General features: G+C 34.7%; 1 protein-coding gene across 1 annotated transcript; it reads right to left on the reverse strand.

Annotated features, from left to right (window-relative positions):
* Positions 1–11,003: 11,003 nt before the first annotated feature.
* On the reverse strand, positions 11,004–11,939 carry LOC306662415 (olfactory receptor 6C76-like; the record flags this gene model as incomplete). Its single annotated transcript, XM_079142068.1, has 1 exon — positions 11,004–11,939. One exon carries the CDS (start codon positions 11,937–11,939, stop codon positions 11,004–11,006), a length of 936 nt encoding a protein of 311 aa, XP_078998194.1.
* Positions 11,940–12,936: the final 997 nt, after the last annotated feature.

Genomic DNA, 12,936 nt, shown 5'->3' on the forward strand with positions numbered 1-12,936 from the left:
AGGGTTTAGTTGCTTTTCTCAAAGTGGTGCTAATTCTGGGATCAGCAGGGGCTACACAGTGAGCTAAAGTATCAATACCTGGATATTCACCCAACCCAGGGTTCTTAAGAGAAAAAAATCTCTTGGAGTTGTCCCTTGCTTAAAAGATAAAGCAATAAACTTCCCAGTAGATGGGTAGACATATAAGCACTCTTTAAAAAAAAAAAAAAAGAATCAAACCACCCAAAACAGCCCATAACACTTCAACAACTGACTCTATTGACACCACAGTGGAGGAAATGTCCGAAGTAATTTAGATAGTTCATAGATAAAATGGTCAACGAACTAAAAGAAGATGTGTACACTTGCTACTTCTTTTGATGTGCTCTGTGTCCTCCTTTGTTATTAAAATATTTTTATTTCTCCCATGATCCATTCCTTATTCAAATGGGTATTATTTAATCTTCACATGTTGAAATGGATTCTATTTTTCTTTCTGTTACTGATTTCTAATTTCATTCTATTATGATTGGATAAGATGCAAGGAATTCTCTCTCTCTCTCTCTCTCTCTCTCTCTCTCTCTCTCTCTCTCTCTCCCTCTCTCCCTCTCTCCCCCTTCCTCCTTTCTTTCTCTTTTGCATTTCCTAAGTGTGTCCTAAAATATGGTCTATATTGTAGAAGATTCCATGTGCAGCTGAGAAGAACGTGAATTTAGTGGTTGATTAATGAAATAGTCTGTAGATGTTGTTTGGTCCATTTGATTAATAGTGTTTTTGAGGTTAAGAGGCTTTATGTAGTTTATGTCTGGATGACATATATATTGGTGAGAAAGGTGTGTTGAAATCACTTAGTATTGCATCAGAGTCTAAGACTTTATGTCAAGCAGTGTTTTATGTAAGCAGATTCATTGACATTTGGGGCATAAATATTTACAATCTTGTCTTCTTGTTGGATGTTCCCTTAACCAGAATGAAGTTACTGTCTTTTTTTTTTTTTTTCTTCTTCTTCTGATTAACTTATCTGGATGGCTTCTTTGTGAGACATGTGCATAGCTACTCCTGCTTGCTTTTAGTCTTTATTTGTATGGCATATTTTTTTCCCATGCTTTTTCCCTCAGCCTGTGGATGTCTTTGTTTATACGGTGTCTCTTCTAAACAATATATGGTTGGGCCTTAATCCACTTTGGCAGTTTAGGTCTTTTAATTGGAGCTTTGAGACTATTTACATTCAGTGGTATTACAGAAAGTTGATTTTTATTTTATGCCATTTGATTTATTATAATGTTTAATTAAGGCTTGACTCTACTTAGCTAGTCTTCTAGTGAGATTCATTAATTTATTGGCTCTGAATTTTTTAAATTTTCATTTCATTTATGCATAATACTTCTTTAAGTGTTTTGTAATGATGGTTTAATAGTCATGAATTCTTTTAATTTATGCTTGTGTTGGAAGATTTTTATTTAACTTTCAATTCTGAGGGACTAGCTATGCTGGATATTGTAATCCTGTTTGGTAATAATTATCCTTCAGTGTCTGGTATATGTTATTCCAAGCTCTCCTGACTTTTTTGAGTCTGGGTCAAGAGATGAGTGGTAATTCACATTGGCTTACTTTTAAGTGTGACCTGCTGTTTATCTCTGTGGCATTAAAATTCGAATCTTATTCTGTATATTAAACTTTTAATTTTAGTGTGTCTTGGAGATGCTTTTTTCAAAATCTTGTCTATTTAGGATTCTGAATGTGTCCTGTATTTCGATTTCCATTTCGTTTCCAAGGTTTGGAAAATTTCCTGTTACTTCACCAAAAAGTTTCCGCAGGTCCTTTGTATCTCACTGCTTTTCTCAAAACCAATAATCCTTCCATTTGGTCTCTTAATGTTGTGGCAGATTTCCTAGTCCTCTGGTCATAGTCTACTATCTTTACTTTATTGCTAGTTATTTTTTCCAGATTATATACCTTGTCTTTGAGATCTGAAAATATGTCTTCTGTATGGTCTGATTAGTTAGTGATACTTTGAATTTAATTTTATATTTTCTCTATTTATTCATTTCTGGGGTATCTATTTGATTCTTTTTCAGAATTTCTATTTATTCAAATTAACTTTTACCTCCTTTATCTTCTCTCATGACTCATTTCTTTCATTTTCTTTTAGTTCATTGATCATTTTAACCCTCATCTTTTTGAATGCTTCATGTAAGCTTTTGTCCATTTCAATATCTGAGGATTCAGTTGTAAGGGGTTATACACTTTTGGAGGCATACTAGTTTCTTGTTTTCTCATATTTTCTGTATTTATTTGTTGATATTTGTCTATCTACTGATATGGATCTTTCTCCCACTGTTGTTTGAAGGACTCTGGTGGGCTGCTTCCACTTTATTATATGTCCCAATCAAGTATCATGGCCCATGACAAAGGGCCCATTCAGTGTGTTTGCAGTACTTTGGTCAATCCCTTACACCTCTTTTTAGGGGACATGTTGATCACCTGTGACTGAAAATAATTAAGACAAAACCATATGCTAATAAGTCTTTAAGCTTGCTCAACATTTTCTAAAACTCCAACTAATCTTAAGTGAAACATGAGCATAGTACACTACAACAGGCTTAAAGTTTGATATGAAAGGGGTAGAACTGTTATAATACTACATATGGTATGAACATCAAAGAGAAAGAAGGCAGGATAAAATGAGGGAGAAAAGGAGAAAGTGAGGAAAATAATGGGTGGGTGAGGAAGAGAGGCAAAAGATGAAAAGTGAGTGAGATTATTAAAACTAGAAAGAATAAAACATCTAATGTATAGATCCAGTTCATACTTTACCCTGAAGAAGATAACACTGGCAAACAACCCCTCACAAAAAAGTAAAAATAAAGCATCCAAAGAAATAAGAAAATAAACAAGCAAAAATCCCCCCCCCCAAATATAGGACATAAGAAGAAAGCAGAACAAAAAATAAGTAAAAGTAAAGAAAGGAAGAGAATAAATCTAAAAAAATACAAAAGCAAAAACTAAACAACTAAGTAAGTTAATAAAAAGGAAAAAATCAAACAAAAAGCAGAACACATACACAAACACACATCACATACACTCACATACACATACATTTATCAAAAAGAGAACAGAACAGATCAAAACAAAACAACAAAAAGAAAGAGAAAGGAAACCTACAGAAATAAAAAACATATCAGGGGTCAGGGGAGGTCAGTGAAAGAGGCAAGAACTAGAGAAATGATGAAGAGCAAACAGAGGTTAGAGTATGATTGTATGAATAAGGAGAGGAACAGAACAGATAAGTCCAATTAATACAACATTTTTCATTTGAAAAAGTCAGATAGAAAGACTCTAGGAATCCCAGTCACTCAGAGGTTGGAGGCAGTAGGATCACAGGGCTGAGCATCTCTTGGTTCATCCCCAGTGCTACAAAACTCAAAAGGCAACAAACATAATCAATGATTATACAACCAAAACAGTGGAAAATTAAAAAAAAAAAAAAAGAGAAGAAGAAGAGGAGGAAGAAGAGGAGGAAAAAGAAGAAGAAAGGGGAGTGGGGAAGGAGGTTAGCCAGGAGGGGAAATAGTAAAATAAGAAAAGGAGGGAGGAGGAATCATCAAAAGAGAGAACAGTGGTGTATTTCCAATTAACACTTTATAACATTACAGATTTAAAAAAAAAAAAAAAACAACTGTGGAAGAATGGATGAAGGAATGTAATTCCCAATAATGTGGAGGAATCTCAAATCAATACATGAGGTTATTGGAGTGATATAACAAAGGCTAACATTTGAGAGTCAAAACTTATTCCTTGGTGATGTTTTTGAGATGGAGTGAGTTCTTAGACTCCTTGCTTTGGATTATGCACAATATTGGGATGTGTGGAAGATAGTTAAGACTCCACAGTATAATCTCTGCATGTCTCTGGGTGTGGCAGAAGCAGTTGCATTTGCCCTTTCAGCTGTATGTTTGTTATTTGACATTTTTAGATCAGATTTCTGCTTCAAATGCTTCCCTACATTTAAGCTCTTGTGCAACCAGCACCTGTCTCTGGTGGAAGCCCATGTGACTTCAGAGTTTTTATGTCATTCCCAGACATCTAAAATGTCTTAGGATGGCTGGATGGAACCTGGTAAGAGTCCTTAGACTTGTTCTCTCTCTTTCCCAGGATGGAAGAGTGGTTTTGTATTCCCTGTGAAATGTCTTGTCCCAGGAGTTAATTGTAAACAACTATCCCTTCCCTTAGAGCTGGTTCTGCTGGGTCTGAGAGTCCTGGGCCCTCTGTGGCTGTAGGGTGGTGCTTGGCACTGCTTTGGGCATCAGTTTGAGATCTCCAGTGCTTAATCTCCACTGCTGTGGCAGCTGGCATCTTGCCATAGGTAGAACTTGCTCTCCACTGAGGTGGAATCCAGCTCTACTCTCCTGTATCATGGAGCTGCACAACTGTTGATCCCAATCAATGACTCCTACAATCTGACTGCTCACCAGCCACCTTCCTCTGTAATTGCAGATGTCTTTACATACATAAAAATGCAATGTCCATAGTGAATGGAAATGACAATCATATGAGAGAAATGTGGAAAAGGCATTTTTCCTTTGCAGGGCAGAGGGAATCTCCAGAAATGTTCCAGGATGAGTGTGTAGGTGAGCATCCCCAACACTAAAATTATCGTGAATGTGACTACTGCTAAGAAAAATACCATAAGCTCTAGAAGCCGTGTTGATGCAAGCAATCAGCAGCAAAGGAGAAGGGTCACACATGGAGTGGTCAATAGTGTTGGAGTCACAGAGATTCAGTTGGAGGCCCAAGAACACAGAGGAAAAAGTAATGAGGATATCTGCTAGTTGGGTGCTGGTTACAAGACAGTTGTAGACTTTGGTACTCATGATATTTATGTAACATTGAGGTTTGCAGATAGCTACATAGCAGTCTTAAGACATGTCAGACAGAAAAAAAAATCTGTTGATCCCAGAGGATTAAAAAAAAACCTAAAATTGTGCCAGGCAAGAATTTATGAAATGATTATGCCCTCTGTAACCATACTGATCAGAAATCTAGGAGTGTAGACTGTTATAAATAAGATTTGTAAGAAAGAGAAATTCACCAGAAAGAAATACATGGGAGTCTTCAAATGAATGTTTGGTAGTGGTAATTTAACAATCGTCATATTTCCATTTAAACTCAATAAACATGATCAGCATAAAGAGAATATCACAGTTAGTAACTCTGGGTCATCTGTAAGTCCCAGAGAATAAATTCTCTAACTGATGTTTTATTTGGCATGACCATGTTCTGAATTCTGGTAGGTCTATAGGTAAAAAGAGAAGTGAATGTCAACTCATGATACAACTTCAAATACATTGGTGGTGCTCTTATGTCACGTAAAGAACGTCACTAGACACCTTCAACAGGAAGTGGCAAAAAAGTGTGGTAAAAGTTCGTCAGAAGTGAAGCTCATGTCAGAGTTAGGGAAGAAAAGGATTAATCTGTGCTCTATTAAAGGACACAGTTTAATCTCAGTTTTAATTGTTCTCTCATATAGTTTGATGATTTAGTTAATACACATTAGTTTCTTTAATAGTTATAAAAATGAATAATGATGATAACTGATTGGCTTCATTGTTCTGGAGGAAATTTTAAAAAAGTGTCCAAATAAACTGTCATTTTGAAAAGTTAATAACCATAAAATAAAATTATAATTCTGTCTCTGGAAATCTTATTGTTTATTCATATCAATAACTTTCTAAGTGATTCTTGACTTATGTTCATAAAAAACAAAAAAATACTATATTTTTATGAAATTCAGTGAAATCCTCTGCTCTTGCCATTATTAAAAGTTGACCCTGAATCTCCTTTCTGACTCTAGTTGACACAAATTCAATCTTGGCCCTTATTAACAAACAATGTCATGGTATAAAAGTTGCAATTTGACTTCTCAAATCATCAATCATATAAAGAGTGAAATAAATTAATCTGTTTAAGATTAAATATATTTTCAGAAAGCTGTTGCATGACACTTCTTATCAAGCTCTGCTTTGAAAAAGAATAACCTCATAATCTTCTTGATTTTTCAAAGATGTGATAGGAAGGAAATATATTAGATGCAAGATAATATGTAATCGTAGTGCACAATATATTTTTGTAAAATAAAATATATTTTATTTCCTCCTCTTCCTCCTTCTTCTACCTATTAAAGAAATGATCGACCTAACTTTTACTTTATGCTTAACAATCCTCCTGATATGTTCTATACCAGGACTCATTTTGCAGACAAGAAAATCCATATGCAAAGAGGAATGCCTCTTGCCCAATGTAGTATATGCAGATTGAGTAGCATCTCAGTTTGTCTGCTACTGGACCATTTTCAAGGATTGAAAGATGCAGGTTCAATTTAATGTGATGAATGAAAGAATAAATTATTAAATATTGTATATGCAATCCTGCTTTGTACTACCCTCCAGATTCAGGTGTTGGTTTTAGTTCTGTGGCATAAGCGCTGCATTCATACATCTAATGTGAATTGGTCAGTCTTGACTAACATAGAGACCAGTAGAGGTGTGTGTCAACAAAATGAAAATTTTAGGTAATGAGAATGTTGGAATACAAATGAGGAAGGTTCTCAACATCTTGAGGACATTTTCCTGGGTTGTTAAGTCTGAGGTACTGGTACCAGTACTAGATACTGTACAGTATTTTAGTACAGTATTTTAGTACTAAAATACTGCAAGTCACTTTGAACAACAGGGAGCATTTGGAGGGCTGGATGTCATGAGTATGGTAACAATGTTTTTAGATGATCAGGCAAGTGGTAAAGACCAGATGAAACTCAATAGCCTGAAAGTTACGGAAGAAGTTACCTCGGTCTTATGCTAATATCAGCCACAAATTCCTCACCTTTGCCCACTGGGCACACCCATTAAAATTTAACTGAAATTTATTTTGCTTTATTTTCTTTCCATTTTTGTTTTTATTAATATTCACATTAAAGAAAGTATATAGAACTGAATCTCTCAAAAACATCTACCAGGAAAGAGTAATTTTGTCCATTATTTTAGGGCCACTGCTTCATGGAAAATTAATGAAAGAAAAAAAATGCTAAAATTAGCTATCACCAAAATTCAAGATGTATTCTTTGGATGACAGAAAAATATCAGTGGGCAATCAAAGAGTCAGTCCCTTTACTGAGGTAAGCCATTAAGATGGCAAAACAGAGAATCACTTTTTAAAAATTCTTCTGTTATCTAATAAAAATCTCTCAGTACTTAGGGGAGTGGCTAATGAAGAAAAGGTAGCAGAAGTTTGGGAAAAAATGTAGCATTTGGGGTATCCCATGTCATTCTCTGCTCTGAGGCACAGTGGCAGGTGTGGAGACAATAGCCCACATTCCTGATGTAGTTTGCTGGCCCTAGAAGCTGGATATAGAACTTACAGTTAAATTAATACTGCATTGTGTGTTTTAGGTTGTACATTCTCTCCAGGTTGCAGGTGTCCAGAGGGACTGCTGTGGAGGCTAATCTCTGTTTCAATGTACTTGAACTGGAGTATGTTTTCAAGTTGTAACAGTGGCTACAGATAGATTTAGATATATACTTCTTGTAGCTGCCCGGGACAAAGGACAATGAATGGAATAAGCAGAAGATCTACCCAGAAGACTGGGAAAAGGGAAGCTTAGAATGGATTTTCTTGGTGGCAAATAACTCACAAGGTGTATCTTATAAACAATGGAGGCAGGCGTGAAATGTACCTTCCCAAGGCCAGGCACTTGTTGGGAAAGCCCTTGGAGTACCCAGGTCTTTAAGGTTAAGGCAGCTTGACTTAATATTATCAAGTCACTGACTATTGAGATTAAAAAATAGGGACTGCTATGGCCACCCATGGTAGTGAATACAGTGTTATTAAAGTAGTTTATTAAATCTGTAAATAAATACATAACCCCAGCTCTCAACAAGCAACAACAGCAAAATTGGTGAGCAGAAAGTATCTGACTTCCAGGATAACTGCATTATAATATTCAAAATGTCCATTTTAGAATATTCAAAATGTCCAGTTTTCAGAAATAATGACAAGGCTTATAAGAAAATAAGAACATGTGGCCTATTCATTGGGATTTTGGAGTAGCAAAGAAGTGAGAAAGAAATTGACAGAAAGTGACCCTCGGAAAGTGCGGATATTAAATATACTGGACAGGAACTTCATATCAACAAATTGTGTTCAGAGGACTCAAGGAAACTAAGGAATAAAAACTTTAAGAAACCAGGAGAATGATAAATAAATGGAGCATATTAACCAAGTGACAAAGATTATATCAAACAGAAATTTTGAATCTGCGAAGTATAACAGCTAACGTGAAAAATCTGAGGACGTCAGCACCAGAACATAGCACCCATGGGAAAGAATCAACCATCTTGAACACAGGACAATTGGAATTATGTAGTTAGTGAACAGACAGAAAAGAACAAAGAAAAAGGAACAGAGCCTACAGAATTTGCAGGACACCATCAAGTGTACCAAAACATGCATATGGCAAGCCTAGAAGGAAATAGAAAGGGGTAGAGTATTCAATGAAATGATGATTAAAAGTCCCAAAGTTGAGAAAAATATGGATTTATGTATTCAAGAAGCTCCATGAACTCGTTAGGATAAACTCAGAAAAATCTGCAGTGAGATACCTTAAAATCTAATGTCTAAAGTTGCCTAATTTCTGGTTCTTTATTGTAGCATCATCAAATAATGTATATATTTTACTGAGATTGGTGGTGTACCCTTGTAATCCCAGCTACTCTGGAATCTGAGGCAGGGGATAGTAAATTTGAGGTCAGTTTGGACGATAGTCTCTGTCTCAAAAGAAAGCAAAAATTGGGGTGGGGGGTTGGGAAATATACTTAAACGATATATCAATGGCAGAGTTTCCCTAGATTCAATACCTGGAACTTCAAATAAAAACATAAACAAAAACAAATAAAAAAAGAGAGAAAGAAAGATATTTTCTAAAAATTTTTCTCTTGTAAGTGAAAAGTCTTTTTGACTTTTGGAAATTTATTCAAATGAATTTTGATTAAGAGACTCAAAATTTACTTCATTTCCCCCCAACATCTATTAATATTTTCTCTTTATATTTATTTTTTCTCTGTATTCCTATCATTTATGTATAATATATACATATACTATATGCATGACATAAGCATTACTATTTACCATTTACATTCTTTTTCTATATTCCTGATTTTCTCTTTTGCTTTTCTGCTGGAATATTATGGCATACACAAAGTCTTGTGTTGTTTAATTTCTTTGTAAATTGTGTCCTACTATTGGAATTCATAGACAAATAAAATAATTATAAGTTTAGGTTTTTGTTGATATTATGTATACCATAATAAATTACCAATGATCAGTATGCTCCTATTTTAAGAAATGCTTTGGTGTAATATTGCTTATCTGATTGTCATTTATAGGATAAAAAAAACGTGTAAGGATGTACATTTAAGAGAATATATTATTTAAAAAAGGTGAAAACTGCATTAATGAGTATATTTAAAAAATTCAGGTGTACAGAAAATAAAATATTATTCAATAACCTAACAGAACCCTTTGTCCTACATTTTGAGAGTACAGGATAGTGCCACAGTGTTAAGCTCTTCAAAACCTTGGTAGGCGGTCATTGAACAAAGCCACAATTTAAAATATATCCTACAAACATAATTAAATCAATTTTTTGGAAATTAATCTAATAACATTCAAAATCCTTCTCATGTTACCAGAGTTAATGGCAGACAAAGAGCAGATTGAAAAACGACTTTGTCAAACTGTGTTGAATTTCAAACATTGCCTTCTTATAGACTTAAGTTTACCAAATACCAACAAAATCATTGTGTGAAAATCAATTACATATATGAAATTTGCAATAAAACTTATTGTAAGCTTCATTATTATTATTTCTAAGTTGCATTGCAAAATTAGTACCTTAGCATTTTTGAATAAACATTTAGTTGTTAAACATTTACCAGCACATTCTTTCTATTTTCCCATATGCACTGATGGAACTGGACTTTTGAGTACTCTATTGCTTGGATCATCTCTGTCAGTAGGTGTAAACCAAATTCATACTTACAGAGAATCTCCAAAGCAACTACTGAGAAAGTTAAAAAACACTGTCAAACAAAGAGAGAATCAAAACCAATTCTGGAAAGGTTAGAAAATTCAGCTCTATGATGTCTAAGAACAGAATCCAGAAAATGTCCTGATTTTAATGGAACTTGCTATCAATTTAGCAAAAAGCTTCTCGCAAGCCCATGAAGTCAATATTTTCTCTTAGAAATAGGATGTTTTAAATATTCATGATCTCAGAATGAATGTGTTATTTTTCATCTGGTTTTGATTATGTGTAACCCTGTTTATAATAGGATATGGAACAAGAATCAGTGTAGTTCATTAAAAATGCATCACGGTGAGAATACTGGGCCCTGCCAGAGATATCAAAGTCATCCTTGCAGAAACTTTGAAATTGGAGTCAAAAAGCAGTAAGCGACATACACTATAATAATAAAGGATTTAATTCACGATGAAGCTACAACACATATGCCTTAATAGCATAGGACTATATTCATGATGTGAGAACCATTGGAGATACAAGGAGAACTAGAAACACACTAGAAGACATTACCTCATAGAAGAGTTTACTTTAGTACTCTGTGCTTATGCCCTTGGCAAAATAGTTTCAGAGTGGCTTCATAATATTTACTTAGTTTTGCGTTAATGCTCAAAGGGAAAGTTCAATGATCCTTAAACCTGATATCTGGCAATTTTGTTAAAAGTCATTTTCATTTTGGGACATCAAAACATTCATGCTCAGGAAATTTTCAGGGCATGTAAATGTAAAAAAATAACTGTGCCAAATGAGATCAATATGGCAAAGATGAAGAACACAACATTCAGGAAAAGACAGTTGATTAGGGAGTGGATGCCCAGATACAACAACGTTGACATGGCATTGCATGTGAATGTTCTATTTAAAGTTCAAGCAATAGATTTCCTTACCATTAAATTTTATTTGACAAACATCTCTTGACCAAGTTCTTAAAGGATTGTTTTACCTGCTGGTTCCTTAAGGAGTAAATAAAAGGATTTAGCATTGGAGCCACAGAGGTATTGAGCACTGCTATACCCTTGGTCAATGCTTTTCCCTCTTTTGCTGAAGTTTTGACATACATGAAAATGCAGCTTCCATAAGAAATGGAGACAACAATCATGTGTGAAGAGCAGGTGGAAAAGGCCTTTTTCCTTTGCTCAGTAGAGGGGATTCTCAGAATTGTCCTAATGATAAACACATAGGAAAGAATCACTAAGGTTAAGGTTGCAATGAGAGTTAATATTGCCAGGAAAAATGCAAAGAGCTCTAGGTAGGTTGTGTCTGTGCAGGAGATCAGGAGCAAAGGAGAGGAGTCACAGGTGAAGTGGTCAATGATGTTGGAGTCACAGAAATCCATCTGAAGTCCCATGATCACAGGTGGAAAGATGATGAGAAAGCCAGTCAGCCAAGAACCAAAGACAAGCAGAGAACAGATCTTGGTGCTCATGATTGTTGTGTAGTGCAGTGGCTTACAGATAGCCACATAGCGGTCATAGGACATGGCAGTCAAAAGGAAAAATTCTGTTGCACCCAGCAGTATGAAGAAGAACTCCTGGGCCATGCAAGAATTATAGGAAATGGTCTTATCCCCTGTTATGATGCTGACCAGGTATCTAGGAATAGAAACCGTTGTGAATGAGATTTCTAGGAAAGAGAAATTCCTAAGGAAGAAATACATGGGTGTTTTTAGGTGCAAGTCTATCAGAGTGAGGGTGATAATTGTTAAGTTTCCAGTAATGCTCAGTATGTAGGTGAAAAATAGAAAAAGGAAAATGAAAATATTTAGCTTTGGGTCATCTGTTAATCCCAGCAGAATGAACTCAGTTGCAGATGTTTGATTTTTCATTTCTTCACTTTTTCAGGTCTAAAAATGAAACATTGAAACAATGATTTAGTGAGCACAGTACTAACTTTTCATCATGTCTCCTGAGTTAGGAAACATAAAAGGCCAGTAAAAAAGCAGTGAATTAACCACAAATCTGTACTAAATTTTGAATAAATACATTAACTGCAACAACAACAAAACTATGTCTGATGTCCTTTTGCATCACCAATCATTTAATATGAAGTTAGTCACTTGCATGGTCTAATAAGTGCATCTGTGTAAGAAAAATACACCTATCAAATGCACACCACTTTATTCTAGAAATACAATCATATGTATGTAAAAGCTAAGTAGAAAATCTTAAAATGTAAAATATATTTTTGTTTGAAAATACTATACCAATGAGTATGTTTTCCGATTTTTTGTAAATGAAGCATTTTTTTTAGTATTTTTAAATTTTCTACAATATTTCAAGATGTTTAATAGTCTAACAAAAGAATCAGAACCATCAAAAATAATACTTGGATAATCCTAATCAAACAAAGTCAAATTTTTAAAAACTATGTAGGTTTTTTTTTTTTTTTTCTGAATTAGGTAATAGTTTCTCATTCTATCTATGATATTTTAAGGGTCAATGTTAAGTGGTATAGATTACACAATGATTAGAAAATAGAAAAATAAATGAGGGAAGAAATAGAAAATGCACTTACTATGAGGTAATCCCACGTGGTATCAGTGAACTGCTGAAATCCAAATGCTAGGTTGCTTTTCTCTGAGTGACAGTGTTTGCTGCTTTATTGTCAGAGCATATCGTACATTTCCCAAGCCGTGTCTACTTCTCATTTTCTTGCACAACGACAAACTTATAAAGCGTACAGGTGGAATTTGGGCTGGTTATCCTTGTTATATGCAATGCATATATGCTAGGAATGACTCTAATAGAAAACCTATTTCTAACATCAGAGAGGCCCTGATAGGATCTTGACATAGTTTCAAGTACTGCCCCAACCAGACCTAG

Source organism: Sciurus vulgaris, assembly GCF_902686455.1.
Source record: "Sciurus vulgaris genome assembly, chromosome: 5".
NCBI classification, from domain to species: Eukaryota; Metazoa; Chordata; class Mammalia; order Rodentia; family Sciuridae; genus Sciurus; species Sciurus vulgaris.